General features: G+C 42.0%; 1 protein-coding gene across 3 annotated transcripts in view; it reads left to right on the forward strand.

Annotated features, from left to right (window-relative positions):
* The window catches only part of LOC124795068 (neural cell adhesion molecule 2), a 631,935-nt gene that overhangs the window by 542,102 nt on the left and 62,349 nt on the right, over positions 1-27,484 (forward strand). For 2 of the 3 annotated variants that reach the window (XM_047258875.1, XM_047258876.1), the window contains exons 11-12: positions 9,502-9,641; positions 20,110-20,275. In XM_047258875.1, coding sequence (XP_047114831.1) covers positions 9,502-9,641; positions 20,110-20,275 — 306 coding nt within the window. The remainder of the gene's footprint in view (positions 1-9,501; positions 9,642-20,109; positions 20,276-27,484) is intronic. The other variant, XR_007016641.1, reaches the window with a different exon arrangement.

Below are 27,484 nucleotides of genomic sequence, written 5' to 3' on the forward strand. Positions count from 1 at the left end.
CCAATGGAGCCCCATGCCAGTGGCCTCTGGGTACTGCAGAGCCAGAATGCGGTCTCCAAAGTGCTACTCCAGGACATCAAACATACTCTTGCTTCGATGGATTCGAAATCCGTCTTGCATGAACCACATCGGGTCGAAATTACGATCACTTTACATAATGGGGATGAAGTCATCTTCCAAAATCTTCATGTATCTTTCGGTAGTTATCATGCCATTAAGGAGTAATGCACCGATCATTCCGTGATTTGACGTGGCACACCTTACAGTCAACCGTAGAGGGTGAAGAGACTTCTCAATCTCAAAATGTGGATTCTCAGTTCCCTAAATGTGGTAATTTTGCATATTGACGAACCCATCCAAATGAAAGAGGATTTCGTCACTAAACCAAACCACACAAGCGCATTCTAATTCCCATCATGACTCGCGACCAACCATCCAGTTTGAACGTCCTAAAGCAAACCGTTCAGAAGTTATGACAATTTTATTTCATATAGTTCAATAATTGTCACACTGTACTAAGCCTGATGTCCCAGAACAACAATACAAATCGAATTCTACATGAATTTTAAATAACCACATCGCTGGTGTAGCAACAAGGGAAGCTACTACAGAGATTTTCGTTTTGTATATGCTGCAAAATAAATAGTCGTGGAACTGAAGACTGTGACACCTTTCGAAAATCTCACAATGTATACTGCAGCTGACACCGAAGCTTAATCGGAATCTCGTCAACGAACTGAAGACGTTAATAGCACTGAGTCGCACGTCTTACTTCATATTCAGATAGTTGTTGTGATCACCTTCAGTCCGCAGATTGGTTTTATACAGCTCTCCATGCTACTCTAGCCCGTGGAAGCCCCTTCGACTCCGAATAACAACTGCAACCTATATCCATCTGAATTGCTTACTGTATTCACCTCTTCGTCTCCCTTTACATCTTTTACCTCCCACAGTTCCTTCCAATATTAAATTGGTGATCCGTTGATGTCTCGGAATGTGTCTTATCAACCGATCCCTTCTTATAGTCAGGTTGTGCCACAAAACTGTTTATCATCCATGTTTCACTGAAATCTGCAGTCGATATTAACACACCTGTTTTCTTTAAAAACGCTCTCCTTGCCATTCACAGTCTACATTTAATATCCTTTCTACTTTGGACATCATCAGTTATTCTGCTGCCCAAATAACAGAACTCTTCTACCACTTTAAGTATCTCGTTTCCTAGTCATATTCCTTCAGCATCACCTGACTTGATTCGACTCCTCGTTTTCCTTTAGTTGATGTTCATCTTATATTCTCCTTTCAAGACACTATCCATTTCGTTCAAGTGCTCTTCCAAGACTTTTGCTGCCTCTGAGAAAATTACACCTTCATCGGCAAATCTCAAAGATTACATTAGTTCTCTCTCCACTTTAATTTCTACTCCAAATTATTTTCTAGTTTCCTTCACTGCTCGGTCAATGTATTGATTGAATAACACCGGGGGCAGGCCAAAACCCTGTCTCACTCTCTTCTCAACTACTGCTCCCCTTTCATGCTCCTAGACTCTTGTAACTCCTGTCTGGTTTCTATACAAGTTGTAAATAGGCATTCTATCCTTGCATTTTATCCCTATTACCTTCAGAATTTCAAGGAAGTTTAAGTATTCCAGTCAACAGCTGCAAAAACTTTCTATAAGTTTAGTTAATTAACACTGCAACATTAAAATTTGATCAGTGCATCATTTAGATTATATATTTTCTAAATCTCCACTCATGTTTCCATCGTGGGTGTCGCAAGCTAAAGGTGGACCAAAACGTAATGCCTCCTGTGATATAAAAAATTTAATAATGAACGTATACTGGTGCATATTATAGCCTCAACAGTCTTTTACACAAAACTACCATTCAACATAGTCATCATGCATTTGCATACGATTGCGCCATCTTTGGACCCAGGCATCAAACCCAGTCTGGAAAAAAAGGCGGTTTTTGCTTCTTGACCCATGATATTAAAGCTCTTTTAACCTCAAACAAGAATAAAATATGTGGGTACGCTGCAATGGACACAGCAATATGCAGCTTTGGGTGAAGATATTCAGTAACGGAGATACGGACATTGCAAATAAAACGCGCAACGTCCAGACAACGACATCTGTAATGGGTGCAAATAGAGTACGTGCTGATGATGTGATTTGACGAGAAAGGCGCAATAGTGTTCGCAATAAACAGCCGAACCTTGTTCTTTAAGTCATGGTCAAGAATCAAAACCCTGAATTTTTGTAAACTAGGCTCAGACATGATGCAAATGTGTACAAATGAATTGAGTCTATGTTGAATGGCATTGCTGCATACAGTACAGTCCGAGCTATGATCTGTTCCAATTCCTCTGTGGTGTATTCGTTATTAATATTTTGTGGAACAACAGCATTACTTTTTGATCCATCCTTTTATTTCCCAATAACCTTCAGGTATACGATAGTGAGAGGTTTACTAGTACACAATACAAATAGGAAACTGGTAGTGAACATTTGATATCTAATTGCTTGGAGTAATCATGAATAATCGGAAGATTCTACGATACTTGATTGAGTGACAAGCTCTTGAAAATAACATAAAAATGCCCTACAACCATTTCACGATACTCTTTTTTTATGAATCCGGTAAACTACTTTAAACAATGAAGTGATGCAATAATTTTACCACTTCGTCAATGGTTTTACGAATTATCATATAGCCAAAGCATTCTCAACATGCCATCTAATAGCTTTAAAACTCGAAGTATTTCTCTTCTAAAATACGCAGCTTTACATTCACCAAATTTCTGTGAATCTTTTTGAGTACTCTTCTTCCCTACTAGAACTACTGCAAGTCTTCAGGTATTTGGTACTCTTAATCATGTGTCAAGTGAAGACATGTGTCGAAGACTACATTAAAAACAGCGTTGTGGCTGTAATGTAGCAACCGAAGATAACAGATGAAAGTAGCTGAGGAAATGTGTAGGCTACTTACCTGCACTAAGCAGCTTTCAGTTTTCTCTGGAGAGTTTGTTCATTGAAAAACTGAGCGGTCTAAAAATTTTACCTTCTTAACTAGTAGAACTGAGATTATTCTGTAATTCAGATAAATGTTGCTAAATTATTTTCTGCGCTTGTAGTACCACAGTCAGGATGAGAAGGTAATGTCTTTTATTTACAGCTGGCCGTGGTGGCCGCGCGGTTCTAGGCGCTTCAGTCCGGAACCGCACGATCGTTACGGTCGCAGGTACGAATTCTGCCTCGGGCATGGATGTGTGTGATGGCCTTAGGTTAGTTCGGTTTAAGTAGTTCTAAGTTCTAGGGGACTGATGACCTCAGATGTTAAGTCCCATAGTACTCAGAGCCATTTGAACCATTTTTTTTATTTACAGTTATCTTCATCGCGTTTGGTGGACTTGTAACAGCTCGCCGGTCCAACCTACAAGTCATCATTAGTGACGAAAATAACACGTTAAACAATCATCGTGTGCCTATGTTGCTAGTCTTTTATGGTAGTGATGCTGATCACTGAGACGTCGTTAAAAGTCCGTCAGTTGTGCTCAAACCAGTTGTGAATAAAGAAGTGTTTTCCAAAATAAATCTATTTGACAGTCGTCAAATATAAATGAACGTTAAGATCATCGTTTCCATCTCGGCTTTAATTACTTCATCTGCAAACATTTGTTCATTATAAATACACGACTGGCAAGCTATAGGCAGATGTAATCAGTGAGAGCTTGTAAACTCATGGTACTGACATTTTCAGTTTCTCTAGTAAAAGGTCGAATCGTCAAGCTTCACACTCGCGAATAGGTTATGAAATATGAAATATTTCAGGACATGATGAACGTCTCATGATTACTTTTAATCCTTTATAACCTTTTTCCTAGACTGCTATTGTAAACTGCTGACTAAATTGTACCTAAGAGAAACAGTGTACGCGACGTAGTGAATGAACATATCTTTGGTTGTAAAAAGGAAGTAGTATCGATGTTTAGTCGAAAGAATGGAAATTAAGAACAAACAGAAACCATTCTTGCCATTTCTTGAGCAAATAGAAATCTTCGAGGGAGAGAAATACGAAAACTGCTCGAAATACTAAGAACAGAAGGACAAAGCCACACGGGCATCATGCTCTGTCTACAAAAAACATACTAGGTATAATGTGGAAACTCGAAAATGCCAATGTGGTGTTATATTTTGTTGTAATTTCTATGTAACGAGAGTGTCAAAGAATTGAAAGTAGCTCTGAAAACATGTACGAAATAACAAGATACCCATGCCAAAGTTTGTAGACTAAACTTTTCTGTCGTAGATGTTTAAGACTCCGGGTAAACAAACCAAACCGCAAAGGGGAGTAGTGGAAAGCAGATTATCAACAAGCTAAATATATTATATTTGATCAGAAGTCCACGGGCACTTCTAAGTGATGGGGAATTTAAATGTCACGATCTCAATTTCGAAGAGCGAAGGATGAGAGATTTCAGTAGTAGCGGTGTAAACGCCGAACTCAAGGGGTTTTTCTGTATTGTTACTAGTCTGTTGCTAACATTGGACATACTTGCAGAGAATTTTTATCGTATATCCGCAGAACAGAATACGTTAGCCGAAATAATACAGTAATCTTTCGTAACAAATATATTCGTTGAAGGGCGTTAGGCTTGTTTGTACACAGGCGACTTGCCAAACACCAGGTGTATCGATTGGCTATGCCTCACTGCCTCCTCCTTCAGGAAAGCTATACTCGGAACCGAGAGCTGGACGAAACCCGAAGTAGAAAGCACCGAAATATTTAACAAGACAGAATCTTATATCGAAAAGACAGAACAGACGCCATAGGATGGGGAATGTTCATTGCAGATGACGAAAATATTGTCCATCGAGTCGAGCCTGACTTACGAAGTTATCTGGACCCGAGTAGCAGGCATAGGTGAACTGAGGCTAACTATAGCAAGTTTTTACCGGTCACCTGATCCACCGTACCAGTTGTGGAGTCATTCCAAGAAGCTGTGTGCTCAATACTTGGAAATGCTGAGATCATGCAGCCTTAACTGGAGACATTTTTGGCCTACCGACTACAAACTGCGACGTCCATGGATTCATTACAGATGGTGCATAGAGACATTCTTGTCCAAAAGTTCTGAACACGTTTTCCAAAAACTGTCCTATTTAGTTAGTTAGTATCTGATTCGATAACCCACACGAAATGAAAATACTTTAGCCGCAAACATGCCTGATTATTGACAATGTCAGCATAGAGACAAGGATTACAGATTATGACGTAATCATAACGACGGTCGTTACTAAAGTTAACAAAATTCATCAAGAGGACGGAAAGAGTACTTTGCTGAAATGAGGACATAAGAAGTTAGCGTCTTACTTAGACAATGAATGGACATCATCTAGTTCCAATGTGATGGACTTGGAGGAATTATGAACAAATTTTGAACTGACTGTAAATAGCACTCTGTAGAAATATGTTGACGAGCAGGTGACTTAAGAACAGATAAATGCGTCGTTGTTTATTTACAAAATCAGGAAAATGCTGTGGAATTAGAGACTGATGCACTCTCGGTTTAAGGCAAATGTTAGTTGATATTCCAGCTTCTATAGATATCGATGAGTGAAGCATATAACAACTTCTACCGTCATACCTTAGCGATATTTATTGATGAGAAACAGAGAAAATGCTGGCTCTACGCAAAGTCACTAAGCTGTTCCATGTCTTCTATCCAGTCACTCGACAACTAGCCTGGTACGGCAGTAGAAGATAGCAAAAGAAAAGCCGAACTTTTAAATTTCGCATTTAAGAAGGCATTCAAACAGGAAGATCGAAGAGACGTACCGTCTTTTGACGGTAGCACAGACTCTGACATAGGTAACGTAATAAGAGGTACCCCTGGCGTAGAGAAGCAGCTGAGAGCAACTGAAGTCGCCAGGTCCGATTACTCTACAATAATAGCACCATTTCATTTATCGTCAGTCTCTCGCCCAGAGCAAAATCCCAAGAGACTGAAAAAAAGAACCAACGATGGCGACTCTTGTACATAAGAAGGGTAAAAGATTTACCCAGAAAATTACAGGCGAATATCCTTAACACAGGTTTGCTGGATAATTCGTGAGTTCTTATATAATAAACTCCCTCGAGAAAGAAAAGCTTTTCTTCATAATTCAGCACGGATTTAGAAAGAATATCTTTTGAGAAACTCAGCTTTCCCTTTAGTCACAGCATATCATGCTAATAATGGGTAAGCGCAAAAGGCAGTTTCCATACTCCTAGACTTCAGAAAATCGTCTCACACGTTATCTCACGGCAGACTGTTAGCGAAGCTCCATGCATACGCAATAAGTTCCCAGGTATGAGAGTGGTTCGAAGACTTCCAAAGTAATACAATTCAGCACGTTGTCCTCGACGTCTAGTGTTCATCAGAGATCAGGATATGGCCAGGAGTGGCCAAGAGAAGTGCGATAGGACCGCTATTACTGTCTCTCTATATAAATTATTCGATGGATATGCTGAGCAGCAATATGAAGATGTTTGCTGATGACCCTGTAATATGCAGGAAAGCATTGTGGTCGAGTGACTACAGAAGGATACAGGGTGACTGAGATAAATCTGAATTTGGGGTGATTCATGCGGCTTGCTCTAAGTGTAGGAAAACGTAAGTTAATGCAGATGAGGAGGAAAAACAAATTTACATTTACATCTACATACATATTCCGCAACCCACCATAAAACTCCTCATTTCCTTTCCTAGTCCATTCTCAAATGGAGTGAGAGAAAAACGACGGTATATGTTTCTCCGTACGAGTCCTAATTTCTGTAATGTTCGAACGGAGTGCTGCTTGAAACAGTCACGTCGATTAAATATCCAGGCGTAACGTTACAAAGCGGTATGAAATGAAGTCAGCACGTAAGGTGAGAAATAGGGCTGGCGAATCGTCGACTTCGGTTAATTACGAGAACTATAGGAAAGTGTTACTCTTCTATAAGGGAGACCGCTTATAGAATATTGCTGCAAACCGTTCATGATTTCTGGTCGAGAGTTTGGGATACCCACCAGCCCGGATTAAAGGATGACCTCGCAGTAATCCTGGTAGATTTGCTACCGGTAGATTCGGCCAACAGGTGAGTATTACGGAGATGCTTTGTGATCTAAAATAGGAATACCTGTTGAGGTGGCAAATATGGAGGTGACTGCTGCCAACATAATTTAGTGTAAGGAACGCGAAATCAAGATAATAGAATTAAAGGGTTTTACAGAGGCATGTATACAATCTTTCTTAAGTCGCTCCATTTGCAAGTGGAACAGTAAAGGAGATGACAAATAGTGGTACAAGGTATTGTCCACCATGCACCATACGCTGACGTGCGCAGTGTGTATGCTGTTGCGACAGTCATGTCTGACCAAAATGAGGCTAGAATGAGATATTCACTCTGCAGCGGAGTGTGCACTGATATGAGACTTCCTGGCAGATTAAAACTGTGTGCCGGACCGAGACTCGAACTCGGGAACTTTGCCTTTGACGGGCAAGTGCTCTACCATCTGAGCTACCCAAGCACGACTCACGACCCGTCCTCACAGCTTTACTTCCTCCAGTACCTCGTCTCCTACCTTCCAAACTTTACAGAAGCTGTCCTGCGAACCTTGCAGAACTAACACCCCCGAAAAAAAGGATGTTACGGAGACATGGCTTGGCCACAGCCTTGGGGATGTTTCCAGAACGAGACATTCACTCTGCAGCGGAGTGTGCGCTGATATGAAACTTCCTGGCTGATTAAAACTGTGTGCCTGACCGAGACTCGAACTCGGGACCTTTGCCTTCCGCAGGCAAGTGCTCTACCATCAGAGCTACCCAAGCACGACTCACACTCCGTCCTCACAGCTTAACTTCTGCCAGTACCTCGTCTCCTACCCTCCAAAGTTCGAGTCTCGGTCTTGCACACAATTTTAATCTGCGAGGAAGTTCCAAGTGAGGCTGTAACTGCTCCAGGCTTAAAGAGCTGCGACCGTGCTCGCAATCGGGAGGACGGCGTATCAAACCAACACCGACTCAAAGGAAGGCCTCGGCGCTTGTTCGTGACGGCACGTCAGCTAGGCACGGCGAACGCCAGGTCTGTTGCAAGCATACTCATAATGGTGGTGTCTCCCTCTCTGACACAGGAAAATGTGAAACTATTGGCGGTAGTTGACCAACATACATTGTTCTGACAGATTTCTGCAATCAATTAATTGTGCAATTCATTACACTTCTTAACAAATAGTGTACTCCTGATCTTAAATTTCCATCTGTTCTAAGGATTGACATACGAAAACAACTTCATGGTCCAGCAGCCACAGAATTTGTGCTTCTTTACCCTATTTGTAAATCTGAGGATGTTACGTTTGTACCGGGTTGCTTTTACAAGAAACTGTGAACATATTGGTGCTCTTCTTTAGGTAATTTGGTTGACTATGGGGTGAGGAGCACTGAATGTTAATAAAATATCTTGCGATTATACACGTTTGGGGAGGGGGTGGGGGACAGAAGAAGAGGAAAAAGAGAGATACTTGTTTTATCAAATAATTTTTTTTATCTTATAAGGTTTCTCCTTTCAGTTGCAAGAGGGGAATATTTATCTTTTCTAATGTGTGCGTTTGAAAAAGTTTAAGCTCAGCAGTATTTTCGATATATGAAGCTATTTTGTTTCCAGTTTAGAATTTCTTTCGTTGAAAACGACTGTAATCTCATTACTGGCAACAGTTGGACATTTACACGTGTAAATTAGTTCACATTTCCAGTGACGATCTCAAACGAAAATAAATAAATAAATAAAAGAAACGAGTTCATTGTAAGGGGGTTGGGGTAAGTATCGATAGCAAAATGGATCAAGTAAATTTAGTTTCTTGAATGTAAAATTTCCGAAGCTTGCAATGGGGCAAAACATCTTCTCATATTGATGTACGTTTATTTCGACAGGATTCAGTAATAGAGAACTATGATCTTCATTTGTAGCTTTACTATAGTAAGAAAATCTTTCATCTAAGTATAACTGCAGAATCCAAAACAATGCCAAACAGTTTGTCCAAAAATAAGAGATTTATAGTGATAAGCACGCCCAGGCGTTTCTGCCTGCAACAGATCTGGCGTTCGCCGTGCCTAGCTGACGTGACGTCACCAACAAGCGCCGAGGCCTTCCTTTGAGTCGGTGTTGATCAAACCCGCGTCCGGCCATCCAGATTTAGCTTTTCCGTGATTTCTGTAAATCGCTATAAGCAAATGCCAGGATCGTTCCTTAGATTGAGTGCGGCCATCCTTGACACAATTCGAGTTTGTGCTCCATCTCTAAGGACAACGATGTCGACGTGACGTTAAATCCAACAGTCCGTCCTTCCTTTTTCCAGAGCTACCCTGGACCTAGACCCACATACAAGAGGCGGAGAAATTTACCACGCAGAATGGCGACCGTGTGTGGCTGGGAGCTCGTGGTGAGCCTCTATGTGTGTGTGTGTGCGTGTCCGCAGGGCCGTCGTCTGCGGCGCCGATGAACCCCGTCCTGACGGCGCTGGTGGCCACGGCGGCCGCGCTGCTCGCCGTCGTCTGCGCCGTCATCGTCGCCCTCTACCGCCGCCACCGGCACCGCCGCCAGCCGCGACACGACAAGGTCAGTAGCCGCCCTTAACAACCGCCTATGTGTGACGTAGTCGCCCTGCCGCCCCCCCCCCCTCCCCCAACCTCCTGTCACTTACATGTCACCTGCCTTTCAACGTCCAGTATGCTCTGCTACCGAAACGCCGCAATGCGTCTCGTCTCTTACACAGCCTGCTCAACTCGTTCTAAACAGTCGCATCTAGTGACTCCTGGTACCACAGTACATCTACAGATACACAACATTGCCGGATTTAGTATCTTAATTATGTGGTTTTACCTGTAAGAATATCTACGTCGCCGAAGTTGTTAACAGTGCGTAGGTGCTGGCTTCCGTCACGAACGTTGGCGGATGGAATTTTGTTTCACTTAAGGCGGGTAGGACGTCAAACGGGCCGACTTAGAGCAGGAGACGCACCACAGGACATTTTAATTTCCACTGTCTATACTTTTACAAGTAAATTCATAAAACTTTGTCAGCATGACCAGGAAGTATTCAGGATTCACACTCATAGCAGCGGAAGTTCAAAAAAATAACAAAATAAATTCTTTTACATGTGAAATTTCATCATTTTTCCACTTACAATTGGCTGCATTTGTTGCTATAGGTACACTTTTCTTCATAAGTAAGAGAGATTCTTCGGTGAATTTTGCACAGCATACAAACCATACTTACAGGTGTCTGAAACTCTAGAATCTATTTAACTTATGAAAAAATGAATAAGCTGTTACGTATTAAACTTTATGTTTAGACAAAAGTCAAATTTTGTAGATAATTATCTCAATCTTTACCACAGTTTTTAATAGATTTGGAAAATTCTAGAGTTTCATGTATCTGTAAGTATGGTTTGTATGCTGTGCAAAATTCATCAAAGAATCTCTCTTACTTGTGAAGAAAAATGTACCTATAGCAACAATTGCAGGCAACAGTAAGTGACAAAATGATGAAATTTCATATCTAAAAAAAATTATTTTGTTATGTTTTTCAACTTCCACTGTTATGAGTGAGAATCTTGAATCCTTCCTGGTCGTGCTGACAAAGCTTTATGAATTTATTTGTAAAAGTATAGGCACTGGGGATTAAAATGTCTACTGGTGCCTCTCCTGCACCAAGTCGGCACGTTTGACGTTCTACCCCCCTTAAACGCACCTTATTAGGCACCAGTAAATCAGGCCACAGGTAATCAGTCATATACGTAACAGCTCGAACTGAAGTGCACTGGTATGCAAACCTAATGACGAAAGTACCTTTCGCATGTTTTCCGCAGGATGTGTCAATTCCAAGTAACATAACTCGATCACACTTGTACCTTGCTTACAAAGAACTGCTGTAATAAAGTACAGAAGATAACTGAAATAAATATGCAGCGAGGCAAACAGACATAACATTACTGCATTTCGTGATAGTTCCCTTGGACATTACAAATGACGAGATATAGTTCATAATCGGGCGTGGGAGGGGGAGGGTTGGGGGTGATCACCATTGACACCAAAACATACTGTGTAAAGTACTCACATGGTAACCAGAAGGTTTGTAACGATTCCTTGTCGTAGGGAGTCCCATTACTCCTCCAGCACTGTTGACAACTGTGGATGGATGTCGGTGCATGTGGAAGTCATGCAGTACGTCTCCCCAGCGCATTCCACACATGCTCAATGGAATTTAAGTCGGAGGAAAGAGCAGGCCTCTCGTTGCTAGAGCTCCTGCACCGGTGCTGTTGGATGTCGTCGCGCAGTGTCATCTGTGTAGTGAAATAAAGATCGAATGCACCCTTCAAATAACGCACGTGAGGAATGAGTGCTGCGTCACAGTAATGGTGACCGGTGAGTGTACCATGTTCAAAGATTTGGAGATCAGTACGGATCTGGACCATCAAACCGATCATGTTCGACAATGTTGGACTTACCGTTACATGGTGAAAGGTGGGAATAATTTCGAAAATGATTGTTTTACTAGTTCATACGTTAAGTTGTCTGGAACCTCAATGTTGCAATAATGTACTGATACTAAAATGTAGCCGGCCGTAGTGGCCGTGCGTTTCTAGGCGCTACAGTCTGGAGCCGAGCGACCGCTACGGTCGCAGATGTGTGTGATGTCCTTAGGTTAGTTAGGTTTAATTAGTTCTAAGTTCTAGGCGACTGATGACCTCAGAAGTTAAGTCGCGTAGTGCTCAGAGCCATTTGAACCATTTTGAACTAAAAGGTAGACTTACACGGCCGGAAATGTCATGTCCATTATAATTATCCGGGCTGCTATGCCGTGGTCGGTTAATGACCCAGTAGCGAGCCAGTGGGTGTGTTGGACCCTCCATCGAGCTACAGACCCCCTTGAAGATGTCTCACGCAGACGGGGACGAAACGTTGGGAATTGACACAGAGTTCATCAACCGACCACGGCATAACAGTCCGGATAATTATAATGGACATGACAGTAATGTACTGACTTGCAAAGCTTTGAACACACTACAATCACCGACCTATTCCTACCAAATGATGGTCTTTTCAAGGGTGCATCCATCACTGACTTCATTTTTATGGATGACAATGAGCAACGCCATCGATCAGCGGAGGTGAAGCAGCTCTTAGAACTAGACGATACTTGCCGAACAGACTGGCCTGCACGTTCAGCCGACTTGAACCACATCGAGCACGTGTCGGATGGGTTGTGGAGACATACTTTAGACATCGACATGTAAGAGCGACCATCCAGCAGTTGTCAACAGCCCTGGCGAGGAATAGAGTTCCATACCAAATGAACTCCTTACGAATCTTGTGGCCAGCATGGGAGTACCTTGCAAAGCATGCACTGCCGTCCCCGGTGATCACACACCCAATTAAGAGCTATGACCCTCATTTTGTAATGTGCAGGGGAACACCATAAATCGCAGTGACTTCAGTGTAATTATTGTCTTTGAATAACAGTGTCATCTCTCCTCATCTTATTGCTTATTTCTTTCAGTTACCTACTGCACGATTCTATGGCAGTCCCTTTTATGTATGAACCAACTTCAATCGAGGTATGATACCTAGCAGTGATACATCAAGCGAAAGTTACTTTCGTCCTTGAGTTTTGCTCAACACTGTATCACCAGTTTTGTTATCTAACGTACTTGTGAAGCCACTACCCGGACATTGCGTACTATATGGGAGAGTCATCCACACGTGAAGCCACACTCACCCAGAAACATTTATAATGAAATTAGCAATCAGTATTTGGTTGAGAGCTGATACCGGCGGAGGTTCGAGTCCTCCCTCGGACATGGGTGTGTGTTTTTCCTTAGGATAATTTAGTTTAAGTAGTGTGTAAGCTTAGGGACTGATGACCTTAGCAGTTAAGTCGAATAAGATTTCACACACATTAGAACATTTGGTTGAGAAGAGAAGGAAAGTGAGGACGTAAATTTTCCATATTTTACGCCATTGTATGAAGTCTTATTAGCAACCTCTCTGAAAATCTTAGTTGCGTGAAGTGATGGGAAACGGTTAATTGTCATCCGACAGTCGAATGGGGACGTTACGCACGACTGTCTCATTGATACTTTCTGAGAAACACGCTGTGTGCAGTCACCGAGCTTCAAGCTCTCCCTTCTTACTAAAAATATGGGGAAAAGAAATCCGACTGCACAAGTACGGATCAGTTATCTACATATCGTAGCACATAATACGTCGGAACAACGCAGTACCTTACAGCCCCCATTCCTACCACTGCAAGGACGGTAATACATGATTCCTGTATCCATCTCCGCCATGTAGGTATAATAATGGGTGTAATCATGTCGTCACAAACTTGAAACCGACGTTCGCTGTGTCAGCTGCCTCAAACATTAGCTTGTGGTGGAGGTAGTTTGATCAGAAATCTTGTACCAAAAATGCCACCTTCTGTCATTTACGGTTAGAGTGCAAATTAATCACATTTGATTTGAAAGCGGACTCTTTCAACCGATAGTTTCTTTTCTCCAGGAAGGTCCATTGATAGTGACCGATAGGGACCGAACTACCGGGTCATCAGTCCCTTTTACAAGAGCTTGAAATTGTAACTGAAATAATGTGTGAAAAGCTGCAAGATAATATGCAGTAATAGAGAAAACTCAAAATCAAATATTGAATTTCAAATCATAACTCCACTATATTGCCATTTAAAAGAAATACAGGTTTATGTCTAAACCTGTCCTGAAGTGACGTATTTTTAAACGATGGACAAGATTTGGACGAGAACTTGATCTCATATTGTCCCTAGCCTTTCCAGTTACTACCCCATGCGAGTATAGGTAAATACGGATAACCGTAATCTGAACCGTCCAGCACGATTGGTTTATATATACACAATAAAGAAAATTAAGCGTAATCCCCAAACAATTTATGTTCTCCTTCTTTCTCCTCTTTCTTCCTCATTAACTCAATGATGAAGGGTCCGTAATCCCTTAACGTTCTTCTTATATTTGTTTTACTCAATTTGTTCATAGACAAGCTTCTAGCGGTACAGTTGAGTGAAACCTAATATAGGATAAACTTCCAACGGTCCTCTCTTTACACGTTTATTGAAAATAAGTTGCTTTATAATCAGAGAACAAGTAATTGACATAACAGTCGGTAAATGCAACACGGCACGCACAGATACTTGTTAATGACAAAGGCCGATCTGTTGATTTCTTTTACTGAAAATTATGGCTGACAACAAAAGGTATCTAGTCTGGGCAACCCAACAAAGATGCCAACAGGAAGATGCTTTCTTACCGCCTTTGCCAAAATACGAGAATCACAACAGCGGCGGTAAAGACAAGAGAGTGTTTTACTAAACCAACATAGACGACGTTTAAGAAACGATACATTGAAATTTGTAATTTTCGAGATCAGTTCAAACAGAATTTCACTTAAACTATCAATTAATGCAATTACTTACCTGACATAAAGAGCCACTTACAAAATGATGTCAAAATTGCTTCCTAAACAGTACGTGATTCCAACGACGTACTCCAAACGGAATATAATTCAAGGAGAGTACAGGAATGACTTTGCTGTAATGTGCCACGGTGTACACTTGTTGTACATCACAAGGAAAGATCCCTTCCCATATTGTTTCTTCAAACCCTTCAGAACATCGTATTCCGTGATTTTGTCGTAAAACAGTTGATAATCTCGTTATTCAGCTGAATTTTAAATTTTCTGTTAATTTGGTAAGAATTTATAACGTATTCTAATTTCATGTACTCTGTATTTAACGTAATGCTCATATACATTGACAAGCTTATGTTAGTAAATTGAATCAATCATTGAAACTATTCATTGTTTTCCCTAAAAATCTACTTGAGCATGCGATTTATGTATAAAGTAAACGTATTTGTAATTCAAATTATGTTCTCTGTTATTACTTAGAATTTGTCATATTTATTCTGTTGTAAATCGAATTGTCAGTGCATTGTAGAAATGTCCTCCACAGAAATTTCTAAATGTCTAGAATGTATTGTTTGAATCATCTTTTATTAACTACTTGAAAAGTGTGAAAGACTTCCATTTGGTCATTTTGAATAGTGATCGACTCATGTAAACAGCGTCGTTAGATAAATAAAATTTATAAACATGATAACAAATTACGTGGTTTGATAGCTTGATTATGCAAACTGAATGTGGCACACAAACTCTTTTATCGGCATCGAGTGGCAGTGACTTTTGTCGGTAGGAAGACTGATTTTAAATAGGTCAACAGAAAGTCAATGTTCCAGTTATTCCATGTTAAACGTGAACAAAATTGGTAATGTGCACTTTTAATTGTCGATAGGAGCTAAGAACAAAATTTCTCGTTATTAGTGACATCTAGTCCACTTTAAATTAAAATAATAATGGAAAAAGAAATACATTGGATAGATCTAAATTATATTTCTTTATTAATATGATTAATATGTTCCTAGAACGTTTCTTAAAGGACCAGCGAGGAAGAACGCTGGAAGTACCACTGCTGAAGAGAGACACGTGGCATATTATCACGAACAGTTCACTGCCTAAGGGCAAGGAAACTGTGCTTACGTTTGTGAAGAAACTCACTGAACGAGAAGCACGTATAACACGGCCCCCGACGGTTGTCAATAAACAGGGAAGGCTTAATTAACAAGACATTGGAAAGTTAACTAAACATCCTTGAATGGAAGTGCAACTTAGAAGCACCACAGAAGATATAAGATGTAAACAAGTGTGTAACATACTTTTCCGGTTGTCATCATGAAAGAACAACAGAAAAGCGAATAGGAAAAGGAAAAGATAGCACTTGGAGATCAAATGTTTACATGGTATCACGTAACAATTATATTTTTTCGAAAATAAATGTTTTGATTAGCTTCTCGTCAGTAGATGAAACAACTCCGAGTAGATCTATGATGAATATAGTTCTATGTCACTTACAATACAAACTTTAGATTGGAAATGTAAACGGTGTCGCCTACTGATAATTAATAATTCTCTTCGCGATGTGTTTCATGTCCTTAATTTTTCTCATGTGTAGAACATGCAAATAAATCTAGATTATTGTAAGTTAGTAAAGTTTATCTGTTTAGAATAATAGAAATGCCAGTCACAGACAAATCATTGCTCCCACAAACAAGTCTATAGAACGGTAATGGATGACTGCTAACTGGAACTAAACTTCTGAAACTCCTGTCAAGTAACTGGCGAAGTGTTGTTAAACAGGATCGCTAAAAGTTGAGCAGGTGTGGGTTTATTACAACGAAAATATCCTCTTAATGCCTCATTTCTTATTCACAATGGTCGATAAATAGCGTTGCAAAGGTTGTTAAAAGAAATCTTTCAATGTTGAAGAAATCCTAGAATACTACAACGAAAAGACAAAATATAAACCTATAAGTTTATTTTCTAAAGAGAAAAATATTATCCAAGCATACTGCAATCTTCAATAGATACAGAATGAAACAGCAGATACACTAATGGAATAAATTATAAAGTCATTACTAACCGATAGAAATGTACAAGAGAGAAAGAGATGTACGGGAATCTAGACTTAAAATGTGATAGATTCATTCCTCAAGACGATGACGAGTTTGTGAGTGAATGTTATCAACATTCCCCTTTTTCAAAACTCAGACAAAATCATTGTGGGCCAAAAAACCGATTCTTGGAAGTATTTCTGTCTGTCCGCGACAAAGTACCTGGAATGTTGGTGTTAAGAAAGATGGGAGCATAGCGAAGTAATGAGAGGTAACATCTTATGCGAGTACGAGATCTGCGGCATTATCTCATTGACTAACGTAGAGTTTGATAGAATAAGAAGTGCATAATGTTATATTAGCAGCAAAAGTACGCGGTAAGATCCATTCAGGAGAGACATCAGTAACACGTTTATGAAGTCTTCTCCAGATGAGAAGTTTTCTTAGTATACAACGTTGTAACAGAGAAGCTGCTTCTGGAAGAATACATCGGATGCGGAGGATAAAAGTGCGGTATAGACAACAGATACCCGAAGAAGCTAAAGCTGGAAGCATTTGAAGAACGACGATACATTATGTTAACATTTAAAAGGGAAACAGGTTGTGTACTGAAGAGGTAAAACAAAGAATAGATCAAGGCAGGTTTATGGTCAGTTCCTACCAAAGGATAGAACACCTTAATGCTATATCTGGCTTACCACACATAAAAAGTAAAATTAGCTCTGGAAAAAAAATGCAGAGAGGATATTTGGTTGGCTTGGGGGGAAGAAGAATGTACTGAAAGAATATAGCGGATTTTATGTGTACTAGACACGTAAAGATGGAAACAAAAAAAGACGTAGGCCTAACAGCCTAAATAATGCTGATATAGTATGTGACAAAATACTACCGACATACTTGGACGATTTGTAGGGCAATTTTTCAGGAACAAAATGAGGATAGCAACCAATGTACGTCCAGGGACGTTACAGTGACTTGAAGATACAACTGCGAAGGCCTGATCCTACGCCGCCAATTGGGCAGCAAATGTTAGATTGTACGTTAACTGATATCAAGCAGAACACTTTGCATCTCACAGCATTCGATTCGTTAGATGGCGTCGAACTTGTCACGTCTGTCACTACAATGAAGCTAGCGGTCCGTCAGGGTATAAACTCACGTTTTCGCAGAAGGGATGGGCTTGCGGCAGGCGTTGGCATGTGTACTTTATTGGATGTTTCTTCCTGGCTTGGTCTGGAAACCATTCCGACGACAGCTAATGAGAGTTGATATCTCTGCCACCATATCGGTCAGCAGGCTCTACAAAGTTGTGGTGATGGTGCTGATGCGTTCAGAGGAATCTAACGTGAAAAGAATGGTTTTTCAGAACCACCAAGTGCTGCTAATGGAATGTTGTTGTTGAGGTTTTCAGTCCAGAGACTGGTTTGATGCAGCTCTCCACGCTACTCTACCCTGTGCAAGCTTAGTCAAGTAACTACTGCACCCTACATCCTTCTGAATCTGCGTAGTGTACTCATTTATTGGCCTCCCTATACGATTTTTACCCTCCGCGCTGCCTTCCAGTACTAAATTAGTGATCCCTTGATGCCTCAGAACATGTCCTACAAAGCGATCCCTTCTTCTAGTCAAGTTGTGCCACAAATTTCATTTCTCCCCAATTCTATTCAATACCTCCTCGTTAGTTGTATGATCTACCCATCTAATTTTCAGCATTCTTCTGTAGCACAGCATTTCGAAAGCTTCTACTCTCTTCTTGTCTAAACTATTTATTGTCCATGTTTCACATCCATACATGGGTACACTCCATACAAATACTTTTAGAATAGTCTTCCTGGCACTTAAATCTATATTCGATGTTAACAAATTTCTGTCCTTCTTGTTATTGCCAGTCTACATTTTATATTGTCTCTACTTCGACCATCATCAGTTACTTTGCTCCCCAAATGTCAAAACGCATCTACTACTTTAAGTGTCTCATTTCCTAACCTAATTCCCTCGGCATCATCTGATTTAATGCGACTATATTCCATTATCCTCGTTTTGCTCTTGTTGATGTTCATCTTATACCCTCCTTTCAAGACACTGTGCATTCCGTTCAACCACTCTTCCAGGTCCTATGCTGTCTTTGACAGAATTACAATGTCACGGCAAACCTCAAAGTTTTTGTCTCTCCTCCATGGATTTTAATTCCTACTCTAAATTTTTCTTTTCTTTCTTTCACTGCTTGCTCAATATATTGATTGAATAACGTCGGGGATAGGCTACAACCTTGTCTCACTCCCTTCCAAACCACTGCTTCCTTTTCGTTCCCCTCTACTCTTATAACAGCTATCTGGTTTCTGTACAAATTGTAAATAGCTTTTCGCTCCCTGTATTTCACCTCTGCCGCCTTCATAATTTGAAAGAGAGTATTCCGGTCAACATCGTCAAAGGCTGTCTCTAAGTCTACAAATGCTACAAACGCGGCTTGAAAACCGAGAACGTGTTATTCACGCATGCCGTCGCGAAAGACTCCGAGGACGTAAGAACAGTTGCTATTAAGTCCCCGTTTCAGCCCGATTCTCTCTAATTTAATGTTTAACTCAGGTGCAGAGGGACTTTGCCAAATATCTGTGTTGTAATATCATCATAATGTTTGAAATCGATTGAAAAATTTGACAGACACAATACAAAAAAGCAGAAAATAGTTAGTTACATAAAAATCTTTTTCTTATAATTTTGTTTAAATCAGGCTAAGAAGCACAAAACAATTTCTGTTCGGCCAAAACAGATTCCTAAACCAATGCAAATAGCCTTGAAAACTGATGCCTGTGAATTTTTTTTTTAGCTATGATAATACTTGTAGAATTTAAAATTGACAACTAAGGGCACATGCAATAGATAATAGTAAGGGGGTGAATTATTCATGCACCCTGGAAACATACCCTAGGCTGTGGCTAAGCCATGTCTCCGCAATATCCTTTCTTTCAGGAGTGCTAGTTCTGCAAGGTTCGCAGGAGAGCTTCTGTAAAGTTTGGAAGGTACGATACGAGGACGGGGCGTGAGTCATGCTTGGGTAGCTCAGAGGTAGAGCACTTGCCCGCGAAAGGCAAAGGTCCCGAGTTCGAGTCTCGATCCGGCACGCAGTTTTAATCTGCCAGGAAGTTTTATTCATGCATCATTAATGCATTGCATACACCCCACGTCTTTAGTTGTAATTTCTACAAGTACTTTGATCGCTATTAAAAACTCACAAGTACATATTTTCAGGACTATCTGTATAGGCATAGGAATCTCTAAAATCATGTTGTATTAAGTTGTATTTTTTTATTTAGATAATCATTTGTATATAATTTCAAAATTCCTCTCCCTTCTATTTTTGACTCCCCCAGTAAGCTGTATGTACTAAGTATTGCTTCAGCGCGCACTGCATGCTTGTCACAGCAAATGCTACGTAGTAAACTGCATGGTTTGATCACAGTAGTGGACAGCTGCATGTTAGTTCCGTAGCTGTTGCCCGCCGCATCGTGGCTGCTCGGGTAGGCATTAAACGGCGTGTGTTCTATCCTAAAGCGTGGGCCCCCAGGGGCCAGCGGGGGTGCGGTGTCGACCCGGTCGTCGCTAGACGCGCTGCAGGAGGCGCACCTGGCTACGGCGCCGCTCACGCCGGGCATCGGACAGCCCGCCGGCGCGCTCGCCCAGGAGGACACCGACCCGGACCTCATCCCCAACAAGTACGGTGAGTACCACACGCCGCCCACAGCACTTGCTGTACCTCGTCCACGTACCTGGTCGCAACTCCTATGGCACCGGGCAATAGTCAGCCGGCCGGCACCATGGGACAGCAGGTCATTAACGGTGACATCACAACCAACTCGTAGGGTGAGTACCGTATTCCAGGACGGCACAGCGAACACTCTCAGAGGCTGTGAGCTTATCGCACCATTAATCGGTGACTCCACCAGCACCATAGTAACGGACGACGATCATCCTCACCTTATGTCTAAAATTTGGGGTTACGCTGATAGCAATTCCACCTATACAGTCCGCAAGCCGTCTTACGATGTATGGCGGAGTGTACTTTGTGTACCAGGTCACTTCCCCCGTTTCCTGTACCAGTCACGTATGGTTCGCAGAAAGACCGGGTGCTGGTAAGCCACCATGTGGGCTCGAATCTTCCTAACTTTATCAAATGGATCAAATGGCTCTGAGCACTATGGGACTTCTAAGGTCATCAGTCCCCTAGGACCTAAAACTACTTACATCTAACTAACCTAAGGACATCACACACATCCATGCCCGAGGCAGGATTGGAACCTGCGACCGTAGCGGTCGCGTGATTCCAGACTGTAGCAACTAGAACCGCTCGGCCACCCCAGCCGGCTCTAACTTCATCATCACGGTCTTCCCGCGAGAAGTACTTAGGAGGAAGCAACATATTGTTCTTCCCATCTAGGAATGTGCACTCTCGGAACTTTAGCAGTAGACCATAACGCGAAGCAGAACGCTTTTCTTGCCGCATCTGCCATTGGAGTTGTCTGAGAATCTCCGTGACGCTTTCGCACTTACTAGACGAACTTGTAACGAAACGTGGTGCTCTTCTATGGACTTTCTCAAGATCCTCTAGAGCTCCTATCTGGTTCGATCCCATAGTGAAGAGCAATATTTAGTTATTCGTCGAGCGAGGGTTTTGTAAGATATTTCATTTGTTGACGAACTACATTTCCTTCGGACTCCTGCTCTCAATCTCAGTCTGGCATTTGCCTTAAGCGTAATTACTTTTATGTGGTAGTTCCATTTCAGATCGCTGCATGGTCCTGTTCCTAGATATTTATGGACGCAACTGCTTCCAGTGGTTGTACTACGATTTTGTAATCATACAGTAAGGTATCGTACTGTCTAAGTATTCACAACACGTTACATACTTTCACAAAGTGTCTATCCTCTGCAATTCTTCCTGCATTTCTAGTGTCATGACTTCTCTGTTTACAGTAGCATCGTCCGCGAAAAGTATCATGGAACTTTGGGCGTTATCTGTCAGGTCATTATATATTTTTTGAAACGTAATGGTCCTGTGACAATCCCCTGTGGCACGCCCGGAGTTACTTTACGTCTACATCTACGTCCATACTCCGCAAGCCACCTGACGGTGTGTGGCGGAGGGTACCCTGAGTACCTCTATCGGTTCTCCCTCCTATTCCAGTCTCATATTGTTCGTGGAAAGAAGGATTGTCGGTATACTTCTGTGTGCGCTCTAATCTCTCTGATTTTATCCTCATGGTCTCTTCGCGAGATATACGTAGGCGGGAGCAATATACTGCTTGACTCTGCGGTGAAGGTATGTTCTCGAAACTTTAACAAAAGCCCGTACCCAGCTACTGAGCGTCTCTCCTGCAGAGACTTCCACAGGAGTTTATCTATCATCTCCGTACCGCTTTCGCGATTACTAAATGATCCGGTAACGAAGCGCGCTGCTCTCCGTTGGATCTTCTCTATCTCTTCTATCAACCATATCTGGTACGGATCCCACACTGCTGAGCAGTATTCAAGCTGTGGGCGAACAAGCGTACTGTAACCTACTTCCTTCGTTTTCGGATTGTATTTCCTTAGGATTCTTCCAATGAATCTCAGTCTGGCATCTGCTTTATCGACGATCAACTTTATATAATCATTCCATTTTAAATCACTCCTAATGCGTATTCCCAGATAATTTATTGAATTAACTGCTTCCAGCTGCTGACCTGCTATTTTGTAGCTAAATGATAAGGGATCTATCGTTCTATGTAATCGCAGCACATTGCACTTGTCTACATTGAGATTCAATTGCCATTCCCTGCACCATGCGTCAATTCGCTGCAGATCCTCTTGCATTTCAATACAATTTTCCATTGTTACAACCTCTCGATACACCACAGCATCATCTGCAAAATGCCTCAGTGAACTTCCGATGTCATCCACCAGGTTATTTATGTATATTGTGAATAGCAACAGTCCTATGACACTCCCCTGCGGCACACCTGAAATCACTCGTACTTCGGAAGACTTCTCTCCATTGAGAATGACATGCTGCGTTCTGTTATCTAGGAACTCCTCAATCCAATCACACAATTGGTCTGATAGTCCATATGCTAGTACTTTGTTCATTAAACGACTGTGGGGAACTGTATCGAACGCCTTGCGGAAGTCAAGAAACACGGCATCTACCAGTGAACCCGTGTCTATGGCCCTCTGAGTCTCGTGGACGAATAGCGCGAGCTGGGTTTCACACGACCGTGTTTTTCGAAACCCATGCTGATTCCTACATAGTAGATTTCTAGTCTCCAGAAAAGTCATTATACTCGAACATAATACGTGTTCCAAAATTCTACAACTGATCGACGTTAGAGATATAGGTCTATAGTTCGGCACAACTGTTCGACGTCCCTTCTTGAAAACGGGGATGACCTGTGCCCTTTTCCAATCCTTTGGAACGCTACGCTCTTCTATAGACCTACGGTACACCGCTGCAAGAAGGGGGGCAAGTTCCTTCGCGTACTCTGTGTAAAATGGAACTGGTATCCCATCAGGTCCAGCGGCCTTTCCTCTTTTAAGCGATTTTAATTGTTTCTCTATCCGTCTGTCGTCTATTTCGATATCTACCATTTTGTCATCTGTGCGACAATCTAGAGAAGGAACTACAGTGCAGTCTTCCTCTGTGAAACAGCTTTGGAGAAAGACATTTAGTATTTCGGACTTTAGTCTGTCATCCTCTGTTTCAGTACCATTTTGGTCACAGAGTGTCTGGACATTGCCGGCCGAAGTGGCCGTGCGGTTCTAGGCGCTGCAGTCTGGAACAGCGAGACCGCTACGGTCGCAGGTTCGAATCCTGCCTCGGGCATGGATGTGTGTGATGTCCTTAGATTAGTTAGTTCTAAGTTCTAGGGGACTAATGACCTCAGAAGTTGAGTCCCATAGTACTCAGAGCCATTTGAACCATTTTTTTGTCTGGACATTTTGTTTTGATTCACCTACCGCTGTGACATAAGACCAAAATCTCTTAGGATTTTTGCCTAGTCAGTACATAGAACTTTACTTTCGAATTCATTGAACGCCTCTCGCATAGCCCTCCTTACACTACATTTCGCTTCGCGTAATTTTTGTTTGTCTGCAAGGCTTTGGCTGTGTATATGTTTGCTATGAAGTTCCCTTTGCTTCCGCAGCAGTTTTCTAACTCGGTTGTTGTACCACGGTGGCTCTTTTCCATCTCTTACTCTCTTGCTTGGCACATACTCATCTAACGCATATTGTACGATGGTTTTGAACTTTGTCCACTGATCGTCAACACTATCTGTACTTGAGACAAAACTGTTGTGTTGAGCCGTCAGGTACTCTGTAATCTGCTTTTTGTCACTTTTGCTAAACAGAAAAATCTTCCTACCTTTTTTAATATTTCTATTTACGGCTGAAATCATCGGTGCCGTAACCGCTTTATGATCGCTGATTCCCTGTTCTGCGTTAACTGTTACAAATAGTTCGGGTCTGTTTGTCACCAGAAGGTCTAATACGTTATCGCCACGAGTCGGTTCTCTGTTTAACTGCTCAAGGTAGTTTTCGGATAAAGCACTTAAAAAAATTTCACTGGGTTCTTTGTTCCTGCCACCCGTAATGAACGTTTGAGTCTCCCAGTCTATATCCGGCAAATTAAAATCTCCACCTAGAACTATAACATGGTGGGGAAATCTACTCGAAATATTTTCCAAATTATCCTTCAGTTGCTCAGCCACAACAGCTGCTGAGCCAGGGGGCCTATAGAGACATCCAATTACCTTGCCTGAGCCTGCTTTAACCGTGACCTTCACCCAAATCATTTCACATTTCGGATCTCCGTCAATTTCCTTCGATACTATTGCACTTCTTATCGCTATAAACACGCCTCCCCCTTTACTGTCCAGCCTGTCTCTGCGGTATACATTCCAATCTGCGTTTAGGATTTCATTACTGTTTACGTCTGGTTTCAGCCAACTTTCTGTCCCTAGTACTATATGGGCGTTGTGACCGTTTTTTAATGAGAGCAGTTCTGGGACCTTTCTGTAGACGCTCCTGCAGTTTACTATTAGCACATTAATATTGTTATTCCCTGTTGCATTTTGCCTACTCCTACCTTGCCGCGTCTCAGGAGGCGTCTTGTCGGGCCTAGGGAGGGAATTCTCTAACCTAAAAAAACCCCATGTGCACTCCACACGTACTCCGCTACCCTTGTAGCCGCTTCCGGCGTGTAGTGCACGCCTGACCTATTCAGGGGGACCCTACATTTCTGCACCCGATAGCGGAGGTCGATAAATTTGCACCCCAGATCTCCGTAGAATCGTCTGAGCCTCTGGTTTAAGCCTTCCACTCGGCTCCAAACCAGAGGACCGCGATCGGTTCTGGGAACGATACTACAAATAGTTAGCTCTGATTCCATCCCGCGAGCGAGGCTTTCCGCCTTCACCAATTCCGCCAACCGCCTGTACGAACTGAGGATGATCTCTGAACCCAGACGGCAGGAGTCACTGGTGCCGACATGAGCAACAATTTGCGTCTGAAGACTTCTCTCCGTTCAGAATGATTTCCTTTGTTCTGTTGTCTAGAAACTCTTCAGTCCAGTCAACACTGCAGGTTTGATATTCTAAGTGCTCCTATTTTGTTCATTAGGCGCCCTTGTGGAACTGTATCGAACGTCTGTCGGAAGTAAAGAAATACGGTATCTACCTGAAGGCCCGTATGTATTGCTTTCTGTGTCTCGTGAACTAATAGAGCCAGCTGGGTTTCAAACGGCCGTAAATTACGGGATCCATGTTGGACCATACAGAGGAGTTTTTCGGTCTCCAGAAATATAAAAATGTTCGAGTATAAAACATGTTCCAAAATTCTAAAACGTACCGACGTGACGATATAGGCCCACAGTTTGCTGCGTCTGTTCGACGACCCTTATTGGAAGCGCTTATTTCCAAACAGTAGGGACGCTTCTTATTCCATACGGTACATATTACATGGCTTGTAATGATGGTCACCGTTGATGGTCGTTCCACTTACCACTATAATCACATGTCGTTTACTGGCTCAGCATTTAACTCCCCTTATTTCGCAATTTTCTTTATTTTATCTTATTTTGTACACTGTTTCACAGCACTAAGGAATCTCTTTCAAGCCCTTGAACTTTTTTCTTCTACATCTATACCAGGCAACCCACCTTAAGGAGTGTGGCAGGGAGTAGCCTATGTACTACAGTCTCTTTTGCCCGTTCCTGTTTCAGCAGGTCGGTAAACCTCAAACTGTGCTCGCATCTAGCTAATTTTACGTCCATGGTCTTTTCTCCAGATATACCTACTCTCTAGGAAAATTTGCTTACCGGTACTCTATTTTAACAGCAAACCACTACGTCAGGCTGAACATTATTATTGTCGTGTCTGCTACTGGAGTTACACGATCATCTACGTAACGCTTTCGAGCTTACAAAATGAGCCTGTGACGAAATGCACGGCTCTTCTTTGGATCTTCTCTATTTCTTCTAGGAACTTGCCTAGTACCGGACACAGGCCGACAACGAATATTCAAGCACTGGTCGAACAAGTGCATTGTAACCTACCTCCTTCGTGTTTGGACTACATTTCCTGAGTGTTACAGCTTCTAGAGCTTATTATGTTATGTGTGTAATCATACAGAAACCGATCTTTGCGTTTACATCCTAGTCATCTGATTGGGACCCAGAATTCTTTGCTGTAGAGAAGCGCAGGAATTGGAATGCATAACTATTAATTTTATTTTATTTTCCCCGCCTTATTCCTGAGGTCCTTTGTATGTTTCCACAAATATATCGGAATTATACGGTTGTTTCTATTCATCTTCTAGATAGCTTATTTGCTTTTCTTGTTGACTTCATGCCTAAATTCTACGGTTAGACCAACAGCATAAGTGAAATGACACAGTCTTAGAGACTTTACTGGCCACATACAGATATGATTTTACGTGCAGGGGTGACAGTGCGAAGTGGGATCGAGAAGGGAGTCGCGCCAGGCTAATTCCTGCATTTGTGTGAACCGCTATGCCAGCATGGCTTAGTGGTTAACGCACCTGCCTATTAAGCAGGGGACCTAGGTTCGATTCCCGGCCACGGTGCAAACTTTCACTTGCCATTTCAGTCTTCTTCTTCTTTTAGTGTTCAAACCTAAGGTTGGTTTGCAGCATAGCGTCATTCCTCTCCTGTGTCTGCCTTCCTCTTCATTTCCACGTATGTGTTACATTCAACGTCATTCATGATGTGTTCATTCATTTCAGTCTGTAAACACAAAAACAATGTAATTTGGCACAACTGCAACACACTGTTCTGTACCCACGCACTTAGCTTCTGTGCCTCTTAGCACGAGAGGAGGCTAGCTTGCTGGAAACCTGGCTCAGGAGTACACCAACTCTAACCCAGTCAATTCTGATATGTAACACATGCCGGCTTCACATCGCTAGAGCTACCACATACCTGACGTCTGCGCTCCTACGACACTAGCGGTCGGCTAGCCCACTGGACTCGGGAAAGGCAACACCGACCACGAACACATCACTAACAAAAACGGTGAGGCACAGAATGAATTTTTACTCTAGACAGGTGTGTGCAACGGTATGAAACTTCCTCACAGATTAAAACTGTGTGCCGGACCGGGACTCAAACTGGGGTCCTTTGCCTTTCGCGAACATGAGTCACGACCCGTCCTCACAGCTTTAATTCCGCCTGTACCTCATCTCTCACTTTCCGAATGTCACACAGATTCTCCTGTGTAATTTGCGGAACTAATACTCCTTGAAAAATGAAAATTGCAGGAACATGGCTTAGACACAGGGCTGGAGGATTGTTTCCAGAATGAATTAATTTCAGTTTGAGGCCCAGTCTGGTACACCGTTCTATTGTGCCAAGAAGTTTCACGGTGAGGACTATTTG

This window comes from Schistocerca piceifrons, chromosome 4, assembly GCF_021461385.2.
Source record: "Schistocerca piceifrons isolate TAMUIC-IGC-003096 chromosome 4, iqSchPice1.1, whole genome shotgun sequence".
Taxonomy (NCBI): Eukaryota; Metazoa; Arthropoda; class Insecta; order Orthoptera; family Acrididae; genus Schistocerca; species Schistocerca piceifrons.